The sequence below is a fragment of the Phanerochaete carnosa genome (assembly GCF_000300595.1).
Source record: "Phanerochaete carnosa HHB-10118-sp unplaced genomic scaffold PHACAscaffold_11, whole genome shotgun sequence".
Lineage (NCBI taxonomy): Eukaryota > Fungi > Basidiomycota > Agaricomycetes > Polyporales > Phanerochaetaceae > Phanerochaete > Phanerochaete carnosa.
Window position 1 is genome coordinate 735,815 of NW_006767638.1, and position 19,880 is coordinate 755,694.

Genomic DNA, 19,880 nt, shown 5'->3' on the forward strand with positions numbered 1-19,880 from the left:
ATGATCCTCTCATCTCCTTGGTGTAATTGTTGCATATCAAGTTCTGGCGTGTCGAATTTGTCTGTGACTGAGCCTTTATTCCAATCTTGAATACCAAAAAAAAGTGTGTCAAGTCTCACGTATCCACCGAGGTTTGGTAGTCGGATATCAATTGAGCGGATGCTTGCCAGATGGAGATCGAAAGCGAACACCCGACGGGAGTGCGTGAAGGCTTAAGGTGCGAAGCTCTCCAAGGAAACTCTGGCATTACCCATTCGCCGTACTCCACAGCTACTGTACATCGCCGTCTACTTGCAGATGATTGACTAGGAGCATGTCCTGTATTTTGAGTCATTCGGGTGGGGAGGCGTCGGTTTGCAGAGAATAGGCGCCCAAAGCGCACCGTTATAGATTCTATCGAAGCGCCACGGACGGGACTTCAGCGCTTCAGCGTCGACCGCACGTGCGTGCTTGCATCGTTATCAATCTCTCTACGAGCTCTACGTCTCACCATAGTAAGAGTTAAAAGAACTGTGCTGCGCATCGAATAATCGGCATTGTACATTTCAGCGCTGCCACACCTCATGTATCCCGACGCCGCTCTTCGCCGTCTTCCCGGAAGATGTTCCATGTCCGTCATGGATCTGCACGCTCGATCAATAAATTTCGGGGGCTCAAGTGATCAGTATCAATGAGAATGTGCACAGCACTAGTCGTTACAAGGTCATGAATGCCCGAACATGATACATGAAAGCAGTACACTGGTGCTACATGGGAAGATGAAATTAAGAAAGCCATATAGTACCGAATGTGATATAAGAAAGTCCATCATTGACTACCCTTCTTCGAAGACGAACTTTTGAACATGCTGAGCAAGCCGGAACGCTTGTTTTCTGTGGGCGCGGTAGGAGGAACAAAGGAAGACTCGAGGAACTCTCGCCGAGCGTCCTCGACGTAATGCCTGCGCAAAGATGTAGATGGCCTCGAGGGGGTAAGGTCCAGTGGCTCTGGGCGCCGCCTGGTCTTGCCGTGGTGTACAGGTGCGTCGTAGTTCTCGAGGGAAGATGTCGGCGAGGCGTCGCCGCCGAAGTCTGCGTGCGTGCGTCCACGGCGTTCGCGGTGGCCCCACACCTCGTCCTCCTCCTCTGCGCGGCGCGTGTTGCGCTCGACAAGCGCATGGTACTCCCACGCCTCGTCGCGATCGCGCCAGACGCGGCCCTCGGCGTCACGGTACACGTCGCTGACGCCGACGTACTGCCCGTTCACCTTCTTCGCGCCCGCGCGCTTCGCCTCCTTCTCCGCCGCCTGCTTAATGTGATGCTCGATCGTGCCGCCGCCGAGCAGCTGCGCGAGCGCGAGGTCCGTGGCGAGCTGCATTGGCTGACCCTCGTCGCGGTGCTTCGACTTCTTCTCCTTCTTCTCCTTGGGCGGCGGCGGAGGAGCGGAGTCTGTGGAAGACTTCGAGCGGGAAGTAGGCTTAATAGAGAGACTACGGAAGCGTAAGCCCTTACGAGAACCAGAAGGCTGGTCTGCGGGAGGAGTGTTGGGAAGCTGGACGTAGACAGGAGCATACTCTGCGGGACGGAGCTCCGCCTTGAACTCCTGTTTCGTCGCGGGAGAGATGGACTGATCGCTGCTGCTTGGAGAGTCCGGAATGTACTCCATGGGCGGAGGTGGTGCTGGCTTCACAGAGTGACGGCGGCTGGAGCGGATTTCTGGTGCACGCGAAGACTCCGCGAACTTGGTCTTTGTGGGGGAGAGTGGGGGAGGCGCACCGGGCTGAACGCTTGAGGCCCAGTTGCTGATGGCTGCGAGTGAGCGGCGGCGTACGTGCGGTGCTGATACAGCATCGCGGGGCGCATATATATCCTGTCCGTGAGGTGGCTGGGACAGGAACGGGTACGCCTGCTGCGCCGACATGGTGGCAATGGTATCAGAATGCGATTGCATGTTCTGTGGAATATATGGATAGACTGGGCCGATGCTTTAGCCTTGACAATTAGACAATAGGATGAGAACGCACCGAGACAAAAATCTAGATGATGTGCACAGCAGAGTGTCCGATGGGAGGAATGCGAAGCAAGCTACGAGCAGAGCAAAATCGAAAACGCTTGAAGACGAGCAGCAGAATGTGGAGGCCGCAGGCCAGGGGGAATACTGGCTCGTTGCTCCATGCTCGAGGTGCTTTTGAGGAGCTAGCGGTCGACAAGGATGCGATACATTGGCGCTGACAGCGTAACAATAACATGCTTCCCGAACAGGAAGATCAGCCCGCCGGAGCGGTGCGAAAGCTGCGTCGGGCGGCTGCGATAATTTTAGGACCCCGACACCTTCGAGCGCTAATAATCAAAGGGAGACTTACCGCGGTCAATCAGCATTGTTATCCATGGTTCAATTAATTACAGTGCGGAAACGGTTGTTAAGGTGGAAGTAAGACAACAAGACTAAGAAATGTAGAAGTACACTCGGGGTCCGTCTTTATAAGAATTCAAATACTTCCTAAAGCGGATAAAAGCCACGTGAGCTGCCGTCCCTTCAAGACAATAAGGACATCCACACACGGCGGTCATGAGATGGACGCGTCCGTCAATCCAAGACGTGAGCTCCTTTGACAATTAGCACGAAGGCTACTAGAAGCCCGCTATCAGTCCGCTCGTTGCTTGCTGCGACAGAAATTACTCACCTTATTGTGTGCTCATCGACTGGCGCGCCGACTGACCAGACTAATTGCGCTTTCTTGACAATTAGCAGGGCCCCGGGATATGCGGCGCATGAATTGAGGTGTCACCGGCTGCCGACGCATATCTGGATTTCCCGCAGACGATAGTCGCTTCCATCAGAGCACAGCGGAGGTGCGCCACAACTTCCAACTTACCACTTTCGGCAGCGCTCACAGGGCTCCTCCGACAGATGTTGTTGAACGTTGGCTTGCGGAGATTGCAACTTCGGTAAAATCACAACAAGGTGGCCCGCGTGTTAGTTTTCTCAGGCACTGCCTGATGCGCTCAGCCATTTACAACGCGGCAGATTGTTTGAGTGCTAACATGAGGTGATGAATGCCTTTCTACTACAGACAGGAATGTCGCGCCGAGAAAAGCAGGAAGTATATTCGCTCTGGTACTTGGACATGCTACCCGCGGCCAACTGAGGCAGATGTCGTACCCGGCTCGGACACATATGCGCCACGGCGATGATCACGAAGCCGGAAAGTTTTGGTTTCACAGTGCCAGAGATGGGGGATGATGTTTGATAGATATGATGCTTGCGTTGGCAACAGCCTCGTCATGATCAAGTTCACCAAGCAGTAATAATACTTACCTATGCTAGCATCGCTCGATGGCGATATCGCCGAAAGGGTAGCCAAGGACATCAGTTGGCACCGTGGCAACCACCATCCAACTGCTAGGACTGTCGCATCAATACCGGGTTGTCTGCACAGCACAGCAAACAGTTACTCGCGGGCACACAGCATCGGGGTCGCGTGGCTCGGTGTACACCAAGATATTCGACCATGTTTCCGACTTCAAAGCAAGCGCAGCTATTTTGAATAGCCCTCGTTGCGTGGTTGCCACATTCGCCCGTATCCGACACGAACGCCTCCTTGTCGTCTATATATGTTTGTGAGCTGAGGTAGCTGAATGGTCGTTATTGTGCATGGAGCGGATCATGCCTCGAACCTCGAGTACAGAATGCATCGGTTATCAAAGGGGCTCGTCAAAGTGCCTTCAAGGCTTAGTATAATAGCTATTGTCCAAGAAGCTCACATTGCACGGGTCGGGTCGGGTATCCAGGTTCTGACGAGACTCAGAGTTATCCCAGGAGACGTGACAGGAGAAGACAAGTGTATATTTTCAGTTTTGCAGTAGGCACAGATACACCACGCAAATATGCCAGTAATACACGCAATGCCGTCCTCATTCATTGGCAAGTTGCAGAGTACTACGTGTTGAAACCCGCGAATGTCTGGCACCAGCCCAACCAGCAAGGCAATTTTTCTGAAAGCGTATGCCCGAAGGAGGCGGCTCAAACTTTTGCTACACCATGTATGTCGCTGTGTCGTTCACCATGTACAATGTCGGAAGCCCGTGTAGCAGGCGCGGATTGTCTTTGCCGTCGCGCGCTCGTAATATGGATCTGGTCAGCAGCTGATGACGACCCCGTGTGCGAGCGCGTCTCGGCTTCGCCAAGGTCGTCAACGACCACCGTATTGCCAAAGACCTACCCGCCGGAGAATCCGAACTATCGATGCCATGAGGAGATCCATAACCAGTAGGGGGCCTATATATACATATCTTCCAAGATCCGCGTCTGCGGCGCGTATCGATATGAAGTGAAGTTGGGGTGCATAGTGAGCTCGGCTGCCGGGCTTGGGCGAGAAGGTCCCACTGACTGTCTCTGTCTCTGCTTCTCTCTCTACAATCAGCATCTCATCTTTTGCGAAGAATCCGCAGGACGGTCTGGACCGAATTCCTCGTCATCCAACGACCAGCCTCTCAGCGGAGCGCTTAATCGATCTCAGTCGACAGCCTGCTTTAGCTCCACGCAACTCGCGAAAGGCGTGCTTGGCGATCACAAAAGGTCCTTACATTGCCAGGAGTGGGGTCACCATTGTTACTGAGGTCGAGGACTTGATTGGTGTTCGGGATCCTGAACCTGAAACGTCGGAGAGGGTCAGTGCGTGAGCTACCGGCATTGACGACCGGCACAAACTTGTAACAAGAGGCATTTTCATTGTCCGGTTCAACAAACCACTGGGTAGGATCGCCGGTACAGAAGACGTGACGGCCGTCGGAGGCATTCTCCGTGATGGATAGATACCCGCCTGTGGAGTAGTTCCGGATGAACACGCAGCGGTTGTCGTCGGGCACAAGCTCAACGCGCCACTGTACACGATGGTAAGCGATGCTTCATGTATGCGGGCGCGGCGCGAACGCACCTTCTGGTTATCGCCGTCGTGCCACCCGTAGCCGATGACGGACTTGTTGTCACCACCGGAGAGGTCCATGACGACGTCTTGCGCTTGGGCGTTACGGAATCTGTATACTCCGTTGTTCTCGAGACCGGCCATTATGACTGTGATGAGGTGCGAGTGTGCTGGATGAGGTGGAATTGGTTTGGGGGTACCGAGAGGGCCCAAAGCGATGCGTCTTATATACAGGCCTCGGGCAGGCATGACCCCATGCTCAGCGATTCGCCCGTTGGCATAAAGCAATGAAATTTGCCCACTGGGCACTATGTCGATGAATATCTGCTTACTACTTCCGGCTTCAGCCCATCTCCATCTGGGGTTCTTGGTCGGGCCGCAACCAAGTTTGGTTTGTCGAGCGAGGTGTGTTCGCTCAAAGTATGTTGGCATCTCTATCAACTGATTTTTGTGGTAGTATGAGCGAGGGTTCTTGCATCAAAACGGAAATGATAGGCATTGCATGTGTATAATAGGATGAACACCCCAAATGGAACACACTCCGGGATCTTGATAACTGCATGCGTGCGTTGCATCGTTCATATCAATCTGTAGGGAGAACAGCGCTATGAGGTAAAATGATACCCCTTGCTAGCAATATGTATACGCGAACGTCGGTCGACAATGGCTGCTGTATTGCTCAAGTAATGCAGGTGGGATATTCAGTCTCCGGCCAGTCTCCGGCGCACGTCGCGGTACAATTTCCCATATGTGCTCCCCAGTTGCTGTATTTACAGATGAATCACGTTATTCTCCACCTGAATTGACAGCACAGAATACAGATATAATGATATAGACTCTGGTTTCCTTCATAACAGGTTCAGAGTCGTGCGCTGACCCAGGTGACTATTGCCTTGATGACATCAGTAACCTCTTCAGTCTGATACGGCTCGCCCTGCGGACAGCAGTGCAAGAACAATACGGGTGTCATCTTCGCCTGCTCAGCCGCGCTGCGCTTTGCCTCCGCCAGGCTGGCGTAGTAAATGAAGTCGCACAGATAGTGCCTGGCATCTCTGCTCCAGCGGACTTTCTGCAGGGAGGTCAGCACGGTGCGCATACACCCACAGAAAGGGACGTGTACCTCGGTGCCTAGTTCTTGGAGGTGCTGCTTCAAACCCGCAATGTCAATCACGGTGGAGAGCTCCTCCGGCATGCCCTCGTATCCCTTGCCGAAGCCACGCATGGGCTGCGTCTCGCCGTCAGACCCATCTGGCACCTGCACGACCGGCGCATATTTGTTCTCTGCGTCTACGGCATTGTATCCGAGCTTGTGCCCGAGCTGCTCGAGGGAGACTCCGCCGGGCTTTGCGACGCCGACGTGCAGGATGAAGTCGAAGCCGCCGCTGGGCAGGTGCGTCGGCGTGAACGCAGGATCGATGGGTGATGGCAGCACTGGCGGCTTTTTATGCAGCCCAGGCACAATCTGCAGCACGTTTTCGTACACGACCGGCACCTCGAGTACCGTGACATAGATCTGCCGAGTGCGCGGGGCTCCGTTCGCACTGCTTGCGTGCTGAGCCTTGGTGGTGGAGAGGATGGCATCGTGGAGTGCCTTCACGGCGAGCCATGAGGGGTTCTCAGAGTAGTTCCGGAAGGGCTACGTTTGTCAATATCAAATTCAATTAGCGTGTTAGGTAGGATAACGGCAAGAGCTCGTACATACTCCAAACCCAGTAATAAGGACGTGGATAGCGTCCGAAGTGAAGGCTGTATCCGCCGGGGGCATAACAGGCGATGAAAGCGACCTCGAGTTTTTCAAATATCGGATGGCCGCTAAGTTCAGAGGAGCACTGGAGACTCACTTCGTGTCCTAGAAGAATTTGAGTACTGTCCTCGGAGCGCGCCGCCATGAAGTTAGGAGCGTTATTAAATACTGACTTTCTCAGTTATAAGCAGCTCTGGGTAGCACAGAGAGATAAATTCATCGATAGCACACAGATAGCGGTCGTGTTGCCACATGATCACGCTCGAGCGGCCGCAAGCGTGATGCCTCAGCGCTCAGCCTTGGGCGTGACCAGTACTCAAGCGCCTCACCATCCAAATTTGGCTTTGTTCAGTTACCTGTTTCCTACTAGTAAGTACTACTGGGGTATAACCTTCGTCAATAAATTTGTGGCTGGGTGATACATCTCTTTAGACATTGCACACTGCTCACCTGTGCACGCATTGCCACGCAACAGGCGGTAGCTGCATCATTCTGGCATTCAAACAAAAGGAACTTCTGCGTACGATTGTGACTAGTGTTAGCTGAATCATCATAACTCTATAATCGGTCTACCGGTGGTGGCGAGCTTTGGTCGGGGTAGGCCACATTATTATCATCGGTCAATGGAAGCGCAATTACACTCCTACGAGCATTCTCCGCCATTCACGACAAGGCATAATGCGAAGTGGGATAGTCTATGTTCTCGTTTCCATAGGCCATGAGGCGGGTGAAGGGATATTTTGGGCAGTCTCAGAACGTAATGCAATTCTACGTAGCCCCTTTCACAGAGGCGCGGCAGGAGCTAGATCGTGACCTGCCGCTAGCTCGAAGGACCCTATAAGTATCCACTTGGCTCCTGAAAAAAAAATCGAACCTCGAAGCAATCGGATGTGGAGATATAAGTAATAATCTGCTGTACACTACTGGGCTAGCGGGCAGAAGTAACATCGTATCGGCTCAGCGGTAAATGTTGAATCTTATTTGGTCAAAGCCTTGCGAAACTAACACAGCCAAACATTTGAAGGAAGTCTGGCTGAAGCTTGTGGCCCTTGCGGCTTACCTCTACGTTATGCTCTGGTATCTACGTCATGACTGTAATAATCTGTACTGGTATATGGGTGGGATAAATCTAGATACGCAGCTGTTCATTTGTCTCAATGGTGGGATCCCCAAGGGTTGATTAAATCCTAACAAGCTTTACGCGACACTCAGGTTGTCGACCGGGACCGGGGCCTCCGACTGTCGATACCTCCTACCGCGAACAGGCTCTACCGAACGAGCCAATTCGAACGGCCGGAATGTCCATAGCAATACTAAGAGTTCCGTGTACGGGCTGTGCACTCACCTTTGAGATTTGAACGACGCGACGCTAATATGGCCGCCGAAGACGGAGTCTGCTGCTGAAATGTTTGTTTATATGTGAGTGATATATGCCATCGTGCCATAAACAAGATCAAATCAAATCAAAATCAAAGTGTGGACTCACGACCGATAAGTATAGTGAATGTAGGTTACCGGAACAGAGGGACTGCCCACAGCGTAGTTGCAACGGCCAGATACACAATCTGGAAGCCAGTTTCCAGGGAGCCTGCTCGCTGAACGCTGATGTTGAATGTTGAATGTGAACGATCATCTCCGGCCTGAAACTCGTTTTGTGTGTTCGTGTATGTTATGGGTGTCGCCGTGGTCTATTTTCCTCCCAGCTCCTTCGCGCGTACCAGCGGCACATAATTCTCCGTTTACCCATCCAGTTCTGTTAACGATGTCTTAATAGCATACCAGGAATTAGTCATCGAAGCTAGTTACTGGCGGGCGGGGATATATCATCTGTTGTCATCTCGGTCAAGCAAAGCGTCATAGGCACCGCCACTGTCCCGCTCATCAGCTTGCCATCAACCAGTTGCAATCAAGCACAACGATGCATCCAGTCCCTCCCTTTCATGCCTGATACTACCACCTGAGGCCAGGGAGGGTGTCCTTGGCTCCTCTTCTATCGTCTTTCCTTCAAGATCTTGTATCGTTCCTCTAGAGTCTTCCCATATGGAGCCTAATCGTTTATCAACGTCGCCACGTCCACGCCCAGGCGGCCCCCGAATTCAGAGCCGAAGGCAGACTTCCAGGTCTGCTCTGCCATTCGCCTTGGACCCGTCGCTGACGGACGGAGGAGCACCTGGACAAGCCGGATGTGATTCACCTGTTCCAAGCTCGGCCACTGGCTCACTATCCTCGCCTGGTGCAATCAACTTCGACCATATCACCTTACCCCCGCAGCTCCGCAATACGCGGGAATGGAGTGAGCAAGGCGTACAGACAAGCCTCGCTGCCGTGCCCAGTCGTCCGGTGTCCAGCGCGTCCAGCGCACCTGCAGCGAAAGCTATCGCAAAGCCGCCAACGCTCACGCCCCCACCCACACTAAACTTCGAGTCCGAACCTATAGCATGGCGCGGCATGACTCTCGAATCCGCTCAGTGGACCTTGAACTCGACGGAGCTGCAGGAAATAGTCTCAAGAGCAATCCGACGGACGGCGCAGGAATCGTTCATTCGTCTGCTCTCTGTCAAGACGTTGGACGAGGAGCTGGTTGCGGAGTTGGAGCGGTTGGAAACTGTGAGTATGCCTCTATCGTCTGTGCTGCGATACTTCATTACCGCGTAACAGGCCAAAGCGACTGCGCAGTCCAAGTACCGCTTCAACATGCACCGAAGAACAATGCTGCTCCAGTCTCTCGTCGCCCTTTCTTCCGGGGAGCAGGACTGTGCTGCCCTGGCCGGCCTCGTAACTCAGCTTGCTGAGGTCACGGCGGCCTGCGACGGCCTTATGATGGAGCTGCTGCGCCTCACGGACCAGCGTGCGCAGATACATCACGTACAGGAAGTCCACATCTCTTCTGCTCTTGCAATGGCTCTGCGCAAACTGAACGCCAGCTACGGGAAGCGGACTGAAGAGCTCAAGGGGGTGAAGCAGGAAATCGAGCACCTGAAGGCAGAACTGGAGGAAGCGTGGAGGGTGGCGCAGGAGATGGCCCAAGAGATGGATGACCTCGAGAACTTCCACTCAGGCTTCAGCTCCGAGTCTGACATGGACACTGGCGATGACGACATGCACATCGAGGAGAGCGTGCGCCTTGCGGAAGTCATTGGTGTGACGGGGAAGGCAGTTGCAACGAAAGCGACACTGACCCAGCTAGTCACAGATCGAGTAAAGGAGCGCGAGCGAAACGACTATGAGAACTACTCGCGGCGAGTTACTGCTGCTAGGAAACGCAGCATCAGGATGTCAAAGACCAGTCTCAGGCTACCGAAATCTGTGAAAGGTTCAGTCCCCCCGACGCCAACGGCAGACAACGCCTCGATATCTTCGCGAGCCAGCATAAGTAGAGGCAAGAGCATACGTCATCGCTCAGGCGGGGAGGCAGGACCCTCGAGTTTCAAGCCTGTATCCCCTGTTTTGCAGGTCGACGCTGCATCAACGAAGAAATTACGGAAAGACAACTCGTTCCTCGAGATGGCTCCGACGAGGCCTGTTACGCCCACTACTCCCCTACCACCTACATCGCTGCCGCCATTACCCGGGGCTGAGGATCCCGCATCTGGTGAGCGGTTTGCGATACATCGCTCTGTGATATACTCACAAGCTCCGGAACAGGCCAAAGCGCCCTACCAGGCGACGCCCAGCATCCGAGCGAGCGGCGTGCGACGCTCGACTTCGACATACCCCCGATCACGATCTCGCCCGCAGGCGGCGACGCCGAGAACGACCCGCATAACATACGCCGCGTGCACTCGATGCAGCCGTCCCCGCGCGCACGGTCGTCCAGCCCGGACGATGGTCCCCGCCGCTCATCGAACGACTACACAAAGTTTGACGGCTGGCCGTTACTTGATTCCGCCCCCAAAAGCGTGCGAAGAAGGAGCATGCCGCTCACGGGCGCCAGCGTCGCCAGCAGCGCAGAGGAGGCGTTCGTTCCCCCGCCGCGGGCCTTTTCGCCACCGCCATCGTATTCCGTGCATGCCCCGGGACCGTCACATCCACATACGTTCGATACATCTCGACCGTCTCAATGACATACCCACACCCCCTCATGATGTCCATCGATTTCTTTCGCAAAACCACCACCCACGCTGTTTCCCTGTCTCGTTAAGTTATACCATCTCGAGTCCACGATTTATTGCTGCTATCTACTGACTCTTCCCCCATGCTTTCCACATCTGTAACATCATATAACACTACCGTTCGATGCCTAATGGCTTAGATGCCCCTACGTGCGATTTGTGCGGCAGCTACACATACTGTATCGTATAACTTGTCGCTTAGTTACAATATTGTATGCTCGTGGCAAATAATGTTCGTAACAGCTCCGTCATTTGGTGTGCAAGTCGTAGTGATGAGTGTGGCGTGGCGAAAATAGTAAGAGTGAACCAGTCTGACGTTCGAATACACGGAGAGTAGGTATTTTCGCACAGTTCTCATTGTACATTGTGATTTGCATAGTCCGCTTTGAGATCTGCGTGAGCCGTCGTTAAGAGGCGATGAGAACCTAGCAACACGATTAGCTCTTATGACGGGCGAATATAGCCGATCTTGTACATACAGCAGACGGTGTCAACCCGAGCTCCCGCAGGGTCTTGGAGAAGTCTGCTTGCGAGAATTGTTTCCTGTGCAGAGAGTGAGACTGGAAGAAAGTGGTGCGTGGGGAGATAGCACACCTTGGGAATTGCATCGAGAAACTGACGGTCTCGACGTCGAAGTTCAGGTTCTGGCCCGCGAGATATTCCGCGACCTCACGCAACTCTAAAAAATACTGTGAACCCAATGAACAAAGATCCTTGAAAACATTACGCACTAGCATCACTCGGCAGCGTTGTGGTGTACGGCTGTCCGCCACTGGCCATCCGGATCTGCAGCCTAGTCGTAGGGTAATCCCTGCCAGCAGTACCTGTGGGAGCAGCGCGTGCCGCAGCGAGAGGAGACTGTGTAGGGGCGGCTTCAGGCAGGGCCGTACCCTCACGGAGAGCCTTTTCCCGCGCAGCCTTCTCGGCACGTTCACGCTTGTCTGCTTCGATCTGCGCTTTAATGGCAGCGCGTGCCTTTGCATCTTCAACCTTCTCTGTTGAGATGGACGAAGGGTTAAAAGGGCACAAGGTCGGTGGCACGCAGTGACGTACCCCGTCGCTTAGCCTCAGCTTCCTTGAGTATCTCCTTCTGCTTCAGCTCCTCGCGCAATTCGTTCACATCCTAGAGACCATGATGAGCGCGTATGAGCACACGACAGCAGCCTGTGACGTACCTTTCCTGACTTCCTGCGGATCGCCTCGTTAGCCCGCTGCTCCTTCTGTTCCTCCTTCGCCTTCGCCGCTCTCTTCTCCGCCATCTTTTCACGCAGTTCGGTTAATTTCTGTTGCTTCTCTTCTTCTGTCAAGGGCTTGACCTATGATACAACAACGGTTAACAGTCAGTTGCGGGAAGACCACAACGCGAGGACAAGAACGCGCCTCTTCTGTCGACTCCTCAAACTGGTCGTGCCCGCTCTTCTCGGCATGGTATTGGGCCAGTGCAGTGTTCTTGAAGATCTTGCCGCATTCTGAGCACTTGATACTCTGCATACAAGAAGCATAGACGTAATCAGATACGGCTTCAGAGACTCTGCGGATACACGCACCTTGGCTTCAGCATCTGCCTCCGCCGCCGCGGCGAGGGCCTGGGTGTCGTTTCCGGCCTTCTTTCCGTACACAGCCTTCAATGCTTCCAGCTCTTCGTCATCTTCCTCTCCTGCCGCTCCCGCACCGCTGGATGGCTGCGAACTCGAGCTGGCCGAGACGGTGGACAAGTCAGGCACTGGCTTGCCTTCGTTCTCAATGAGGAAATCCATAGCGGGCTGTAAACCACGACCTCCCGTGGCTTTAATGGCCCCTGTAATCCGCCACAATATTTTCATGAGGTATAGACGACAGCGGAAGGCGACTGCAGATACTCACAGTCTACGCGGGCCATGTCGAAACCCATGGAAAGCATGACATCTCGATCTGACATGGCGATAACTACAGGGTTTGATATGTCTCAACAACGAGGAGACACGGTTCAACTGGTCGAGAGTGAGGCGGCAGACGGGAGTGTGGGATAATAATGCGCGTACGCAATCGCCTGTGATGAGCGCCAGCTTCGTGGCGTATCTGATGCGTCGGGACACTGAGACGTCGCTTATCCGGGCTTTGTCTCCGTCGCTCGCTGCTAATATGGTCTTGGACAGCTTGCCCACAGAACTCCTGCTTCATGTATTTTCATTTCTTTCCGTAAGAGATATTCTGAGTCTAAGACAGGTGAGCATATCTTTTGCACTGAGGCCGCGGCCGACTGATTGTTTGTCTGCAGACGTCCAAAATCCTCTGTGGAGTTACCCAAGAGCGCAGCGTCTGGTTCGACGCATTGCACAGCCATGTTATTGATCAGATGGTTCCTGCACATCATATCGGAGGTCGAGATAAAATGTCTCTCTCGTCCGCGGATCTCGAAGAGGCTACTATCCACGCCCTCAAGGCTCGAGAGAGCTGGACTTCGGACAGTCCTCAGGCGACCAAGCACCTCGAAGTGAAAATCGCTACACCAGAAAGCAGGTGTTACGCCCGTACATATGCTGCCTACTTCCTGCCAGGCGTGGACAATCGTTATCTGATCACCTTGACCCGACTGGAGCTTACACCTCGAGAGTACATCATACAGTGCTGGGACCTGCAGCAGTCACATATCCCACACGTTGCGCGTTACAGCTCAACTGCTCTTCGTGGTGTTCAAGTCAATACAGAACCTGGGCATCCAGTTGTACTGACCATAACATCTGGCGTGCCGGAAATGTGAGTCAGGCTGCACGCATTGCACGCCGAGACTAATTAGTGGTTGTAATTGGGTAGCGGAATCACCACTTCTGCTTGTGGGATAGACTTTTCCAAGGATACAAACGATGCCTTCCATGTGCATCAATTCTTCGAGAGCTTGGGGCTCACGCTAAAGCTCGAAGGCTCCACCTTCTTCGCCACGGACGACACCAATCGGATCACCGCGTACAGTGTAGAGACAGGCGGTGTCCTGTACATCTTGCGTGTCCCTCTAGTGCATAGTGATCAGACGATATTTCTTGAAGTAAGTATGATGCCCTGTGTAGCAGGGCTGTCTCTAATCCCGCCGCGCATAGGAGCACAGATGTTTTTCAATGCAGATAGTAGGCGACTTCATCTTAACATTTTGTCAGCAGTGGACGCATCTATATGCTCTTCCTCCACAAGATCTGATGGGGCTCTCTTCTGACGGCAGAGCGATCGAGCTCGACCCGGCAGCCAAGCACCGCTGGCGCTTTCGCATCGACACGCTGAAGTCCATGCCTATGTACCCTCACCCTTTAGCAGCGCAACTTCGCCCTGCACAGTCTACAGCCGCAAGCCTGTATCCACCCATCTACATTCTTCTCCGCTTCGATAGCTGGTACCCCTGGCCCGTCAACATCCTGCATTTCTTCATCCTGCCCCCAAATCCCGCCTTCTGCGCCTCGTCGTACACGCGCCCGCGCCCGGGCAGCCCTCCGCCCGCCGAGCTGCCATACCTGCACACCTCGCATCCTGGAGGCCCGGCGCTCAAGCCGTATATCGCGGACTCGGTGCCGTCGCCAATTCGCATCTTCACGCCGTCGGACGCCGTGCTCGGCCGGTACGGCACCGCGCTCTGGCTCGACGCGCAGACGGACCTGCCCTCGCAGGTGGGCGACCGCGGCCAGCGTGTCGCGGGAAAGGTCCTCCGGTACGTCCCGCCGCCGGCTGAGGAGAACCAGGAGCCGCGGCACGCCGTTAACCTCGACGTGCAAATGAACGAGGCGTCCGCTGATCGAGCGGACGCGGAGCACTCAAAGACGACGCAGCCATCGCTGTTCCACCTGCAGGAGGAGGCGGAAAACTGGACGAGGCTGGCGGTGTGCGATGACGAGGCGCGCATTGCGGTCTGTTGTGTGGATGGCAGGGTGATGGTATATGATTATACATAACGGCCGTTACTAGGATACTGGACAGAATTGTACTAGCAGTGAGCGAAGTGAACTAGATGTTATCCGTAAACGTGACCGAGAGAAGATGGTATGACGCTTGAAGGAGCACATAGATGCTATGCGATATAAAGATAGATACAAGATGAAGATGCACAACAGTAGCAAACATGAAAACACAAACTTCTACAGGTATAACATGGATGGCCACTACTCATCATCACCGATAACGTGGGCTTCAATTTCAGTATCGCCTGCTGGGACACGAGAGTACCACTTAGTCGTAGGCGCTAACTCTATAGCACCCGCGGCCTGGGTGGACGATGCAGCATTGCGGCCGCTTGTTGCCCAGAGGTTGATGCGAGAAACAATCAAAGCGTAGATCAGGAACGCCAGACTACGAAGAAAGTACGGTCAGGCATACGATGAACATAAGAAAATTGATCCTGCATACCTAAACATAATCAGGATGTAGGTGACATGGTCCATTTCCAGTTCTTGGTCGGCGAAGCGTAGCTCCTCATCCGTTGCCGACATGAAGAGCACACCAGAAGCGACGAGTAGCTATAGCAAGAACGAGTCAGACTAGTTCTCGCCATCTCGATAGTGGCGACTCACGAATGGAGGCAGGTGCCTGAACGCTTTCACAGATTGGTACAACGGAGAGCTTCCCGAAGCGGGCGCGTCGGCGAGAGTGTGTTCGCTGTGGTCGTCATCTGTCGAGGACGCGTCTGCGGGCAGCGGAGCGTACTTCGGCGCGATGAACGAAACTTCGACGATGCGCACGACGCCCGCGAGCATGAGGGTATGTCCAAATGTTGCGTGTACCTATGAGTGTATGCGTCAGACCTGGATATATGCAGGACGCCAAGACACCTACGCGAGTAGAAATCATCATGGCCTGAGCATGATCCGAGAATGCCCACCCGGTAATGATTATGCTGGGTGCACCAGGTTAGACTACGGTGTTCAGAGAGGAGTGGACGGTAGCTCACATCACCGCGGGAATGACGGTGCGCTGGTTGTTGCGAGCGAGTAGGATACCCAGTAGACCTCCAGCCCACCCTGATGGATCGGTTAGTCCGAAGCAATAACGACGATGGTATGCCGTCCTACTCACAGAGGACGCCCATGATGCTACACAAATTTGCCTAAGCTAGAGTTCGAGGGATGGATTCCAACAAAACTCACGTGTGTTGCATGTCCTTGTGGGACCAGCCCCCGCCATGGTGCTCGGTGAAGGTGTTGACAATGCCCTTTTTACGGTCAAATAATGAATATGCACAAAACGTGCTCAACACATACCCAAAGCATGATGATCCAAGAGTCCCACCACTCTGGGCTCCTCCGTGACCGCCGAATCCATGCTTCGCCCACCAGGAGCATAATGGCCATGATGGTGCCGTATGCGATGAAGCCGCCGCCCTGTATACGTCATAGAATATCAACACAGATATCACAGAGAACACAGCCAATACGTACCATGATGTAGTGAGCGAGGCATTGCCCCAGATTATCGCCGCGGCAGTAGCCTCTGAACGCAATTGCACCGAATAGCATCTGGACCCAGCCGAAGACGGGGTATGCCTTGCCTACTACTCCATGCAGGCGGACAACCCAGGGACGAATAGTCTCCTCATGGATATGCAGCTTCAGGTAAATACCAAGTGCGAGTTGGAGGAAGATAGGGACGATGAGGATGTTGGCGAATGTACCGTGGATGCCCGCGAGGAAAGGGCGGCCGCCGTGTGAGTGTCCAAGTATATAGCCTCCCAATGTGAGAGCGATCCCAACGCTCTAGTAATGCCATCAGATGTTGGATCATTAGCGGTCGCGGGCAAGTTCAAGGCGAACGCACCTGCAGGGGGATGTGCCAACGGCTCTTGGACATTCCTAGAACCATCCCTGTCGGGAAAAGTACGCCCCATACGGCCATCTGTAGGAAGATATGTATCCACAGGATAGCATCAACAGGCTTGTTCATATCCTCCTCCGAAAGCTGTTCGTGGTGTTCATGGGCGAAGGCGGTCGAAGCTAGGCTCAGGGCCACCGCAGCCATGGGGAGATGGCTCCTGCTCGACATCGCAGGGACAGAGACTATTCTAAAGGTTTCGGTGCTGTCGAGAAGCGGAAAGCAAACTTCAACGCTTTAAGGAGGAGGTAAGACCGCCTTGCGGGCGGGAAATGTCGCGGTGGTCGTCGAACGGGAGAGAAAGTGTGTCAGAACGCAAAGTGCGCTGCCTCTCCCGGCGCCAAACATCTTTCCCCGCGACCGTGACATCCCCGAGGTCGACCAGCTCTTCCCCAACAGTTCATACGGATCTCGCTACTGCATGCTGACATGTCGAGCTCACGAAATATGGAAGATACATACGAGACCCAAAATGACCAGAGGCTTGACGAGCTGCACTCAAAGCTTCGGACACTACGCGGTGTACGTGCTATCGTGCTCGGCTTGACGTGGTGACCGCCCCTGACCTCGAATTAGGTCACGACAGACGTATATGAAGATGTTGAGAGGCAGAATCTTACTCTAGATGATACCGTACGTCGTACCGGTTCGTATGCCTTACCTAAAGCGAATAAACGCCTCGTAGCGCAATACTTTCCAATCCTTTGGCGACTCACTAGCACAATCAACACGACGAGCAGGACATGCATTTGGACTTACCTCTGGTGGCGTCAAGTCGTGGAGACTAATGGGCTACTGCGCAATCGCGTTCCTCGGAGTGTGGGTAACCCTCAGGTTAGCGTGGTGGTGGTGGCCGTCACCAGCTGCACCCGAGGCGTGAGGCACCAGTGCAGATTCTACGCTGAATTTGAGAACCAGGACAGTTTAGTGAGTAGCAGGTTGCTATAATTACTTAACGTCTGTCTCACGTGAGCGTGCACAGATTATTTTCGCGCCATATTGTACATTAAGTCAATACCCCATTGCATGTCTATGTTTATGGCTATCGTCAGACGTACCGCTCTTCTACGTGCACATGAACATAAGTGAATTGTTATTCCGCTTGCACTTCAGCTACCTTGCCCCGACGACCCTAGTCAACCCTCGCCATTGAATTCCTCCCGCGCCTTCGTGCTGTAGGCTGGCTCACGCGCTCGATGTATGTCATTTCAGATCATACTATGCCTACTCCAGATGATTCTACTTCGTGACAAGCGAAGTCTACTATGTTCGAGAGGGATCCACCGATGTCGTGGTTACCCTCGTGCTCTTGCTCCTATACGCACTCAAGTGCGGAAAGACAAGTTATATTGTCGCGAGCAATGGGTACATGGACACACAGTCTGGTTCATATGCAGCAGACTAGTGAGCTGGGAGGCGTACCTTGGTTGCAGACAACGAGAAGTACGTCGTCGTTCTCAGGTGGCACGAATTATCGCAGGCTCTGACTCGGAGACAAACGCGAATATCGCCGGGACTCGGACATGTTACATCTTGTAAGCCCGCTTAGATCTGTCTATAGCGACTCACGCGCTAACCAGCACACAGGGTGATGTTCGTTGCCGGAGAGCAGGCATACATGCATGTCTGAAATTTTGCCCCACATCGAACCTGCCCAGCTTACTGCCGCTTTCGTGGCGGCTTCAAATTATTGCCTTAGAGTGTCTACAGGTCTGCAGACGAGGCTCCAAACAGATGGGCAGGTGGTGTCAGCTTTTCTTCACATATCCCCACTAGATTGGTAGCTTGCGGAGAACCGTGATGCGCAGGTACCTGTGAAGACAGGATGTCCTGTACACGTCTCCTCGCTGCTCACTGCGCACCGCACAATAATGGGTCAAAGCGCTGAAGCGGGGCGTCGATTCCATCCGGCTGTTCATCGTTGCGGGCTGCAAGAAATACGTACTCGCTCAATTACTTTCTTCATCTCACCTGATTGAACCTGTTCTTGTCGTCCACTACCTTAGAACTACAGTCTGCGCAGGAGGTTTTACCCTTACGGGAGACCGTCGGTTGTTCGAGGGGGATCTTGATACGTGGCCAGGGTTTTACGAACTTCAGGGTAATTGTCCACCAACATGGCTGCGAAGATGCAGTACCGTGTCTTACTGTTGCTGGGAACCACAAATCCATTGCCATGGAGCAGAATATCGAAAGGGGGAGGGCTGTATACAATATTGAGATTGCATTCTTCAGCCTGCGCCGGAGGGAATCGTCATACGGGTATATGGAACGAGCTTCTGGGGTGCCAGTGAGCGTTGACCGGCGGCAAAATGAACCTGCGGCTTGGGAGGAAGCTGCTTCGTTGGGTCGCCTAGTTGGATTCGCTTCGTAGTCGTCGAGAGGGCCGGGGAGACAGAACATTCGCGCACTAGCGGGCCAGTGGAGGCAGCGGACTATCTATTGGTGTGAGTCACACGTTGGGCCATCGAGTGGTCGACAGGAGGGGATACAGAGGTAAAGCAGACAGAATTGTTTGTGGAAGAAGATTAAGTTCGACGTTCAAACGTTCAAGCTCAAGATTCAACGAAGTAGTTAATTGAAGCGCACCCACGATGATCATGACTCGCTACCAAAATAAGCATATACTAGGTTTCGTTCCAGCACAGCTAGGCGAAGTGCAGATCTCACGCCGGTATGTATCAGGCACAGTGTAACTCTGCAAACTGCATATATTATTGTTTCGACTCGCCACCGTGCATTCACACAGCGAAGCGCAGAACAAACAATCACTGCGTGTCCGACCTTTCTGTACGACTTGAATATAGTGAGTGTGTCAGTAGGTAGAATTAAAGGTATTTCTAGGAATAATATAATATGCTCAGTACAGGAGAGAGCATGATGAGTATGAGGGCTACATACAGATGGGCTGGCCGGAGGTTAGTTCAGATGGTGCTAGGGCGCCTAAGTCGGGCTAACCGAGCCTGTTCGCGCAACCTTCAGCTCGCCTATGCAGAGGCTCGAGTAGGCAGCCTGTAAAGAGCTGGAGATGCTTCAGAAAGGTTACCTAAACACTTCCGCAGTCTTTGAAGCTGACGCACTTTGCCAAATGCAGCAAGAGTTTTTTTCTCTGTCATTTACTTCCACCACCGCCTCGCACGCCTCGCATGTCGTCAGGCCGCAAACGTACCTCAACCAGGAAAGTGAGTATATTTGACCTATAATCTTTCTACTATATCTAATTGAGTAAGATATACAGGCAAAGAGTGTACAGCAGCTCGCACCCTGCTGGTGCTCGGCGTGCACATCAGGAAAAAAA

General features: G+C 53.5%; 7 protein-coding genes across 7 annotated transcripts; 2 read left to right on the plus strand and 5 right to left on the minus strand.

Annotated features, from left to right (window-relative positions):
• Nucleotides 1-576: 576 nt before the first annotated feature.
• Nucleotides 577-2,205, minus strand: PHACADRAFT_263915 (uncharacterized protein). Its single transcript, XM_007400773.1, has one exon. The coding sequence runs from the start codon at nt 1,897-1,899 to the stop codon at nt 808-810; it is 1,092 nt and encodes a 363-aa protein (XP_007400835.1). The 5' UTR covers nt 1,900-2,205; the 3' UTR covers nt 577-807.
• Nucleotides 2,206-4,568: 2,363 nt separating this feature from the next.
• On the minus strand, nt 4,569-5,047 carry PHACADRAFT_74719 (uncharacterized protein; the record flags this gene model as incomplete). Its single annotated transcript, XM_007400774.1, has 3 exons — nt 4,569-4,632; nt 4,690-4,862; nt 4,916-5,047. Coding segments are annotated over 3 exons (369 nt in total), but the record flags the coding sequence as incomplete, so codon positions are not given.
• Nucleotides 5,048-5,762: 715 nt separating this feature from the next.
• Nucleotides 5,763-6,668, minus strand: PHACADRAFT_200515 (uncharacterized protein; the record flags this gene model as incomplete). The annotated part of the gene is made up of 3 exons (XM_007400775.1): nt 5,763-5,972; nt 6,024-6,539; nt 6,606-6,668. 3 exons carry the CDS (start codon nt 6,666-6,668, stop codon nt 5,763-5,765), a joined length of 789 nt encoding a protein of 262 aa, XP_007400837.1.
• A 2,141-nt stretch (nt 6,669-8,809) lies between these two features.
• Nucleotides 8,810-10,839, plus strand: PHACADRAFT_263918 (uncharacterized protein). Its single transcript, XM_007400776.1, has 3 exons — nt 8,810-9,254; nt 9,306-10,239; nt 10,293-10,839. The coding sequence occupies exons 1-3, from the start codon at nt 9,096-9,098 to the stop codon at nt 10,709-10,711; spliced, it is 1,512 nt and encodes a 503-aa protein (XP_007400838.1). The 5' UTR covers nt 8,810-9,095; the 3' UTR covers nt 10,712-10,839.
• PHACADRAFT_263919 (uncharacterized protein) lies at nt 10,835-12,749 on the minus strand. The gene is made up of 9 exons (XM_007400777.1): nt 12,623-12,749; nt 12,307-12,557; nt 12,140-12,244; nt 11,935-12,075; nt 11,813-11,882; nt 11,491-11,754; nt 11,354-11,438; nt 11,239-11,302; nt 10,835-11,184 (listed from the first exon to the last, which is right to left on the minus strand). Exons 1-9 carry the CDS (start codon nt 12,675-12,677, stop codon nt 11,167-11,169), a joined length of 1,053 nt encoding a protein of 350 aa, XP_007400839.1. The 5' UTR covers nt 12,678-12,749; the 3' UTR covers nt 10,835-11,166.
• A 71-nt stretch (nt 12,750-12,820) lies between these two features.
• PHACADRAFT_104401 (uncharacterized protein) lies at nt 12,821-14,673 on the plus strand (the record flags this gene model as incomplete). Its single annotated transcript, XM_007400778.1, has 4 exons — nt 12,821-12,964; nt 13,017-13,495; nt 13,553-13,781; nt 13,834-14,673. The coding sequence occupies 4 exons, from the start codon at nt 12,821-12,823 to the stop codon at nt 14,671-14,673; spliced, it is 1,692 nt and encodes a 563-aa protein (XP_007400840.1).
• PHACADRAFT_213483 (uncharacterized protein) lies at nt 14,590-17,116 on the minus strand. Its single transcript, XM_007400779.1, has 10 exons — nt 16,529-17,116; nt 16,153-16,467; nt 15,976-16,095; nt 15,862-15,926; nt 15,791-15,807; nt 15,666-15,735; nt 15,551-15,611; nt 15,289-15,498; nt 15,125-15,234; nt 14,590-15,067 (listed from the first exon to the last, which is right to left on the minus strand). Exons 1-10 carry the CDS (start codon nt 16,751-16,753, stop codon nt 14,881-14,883), a joined length of 1,380 nt encoding a protein of 459 aa, XP_007400841.1. The 5' UTR covers nt 16,754-17,116; the 3' UTR covers nt 14,590-14,880.
• Between the last annotated feature and the right edge of the window lie 2,764 nt (nt 17,117-19,880).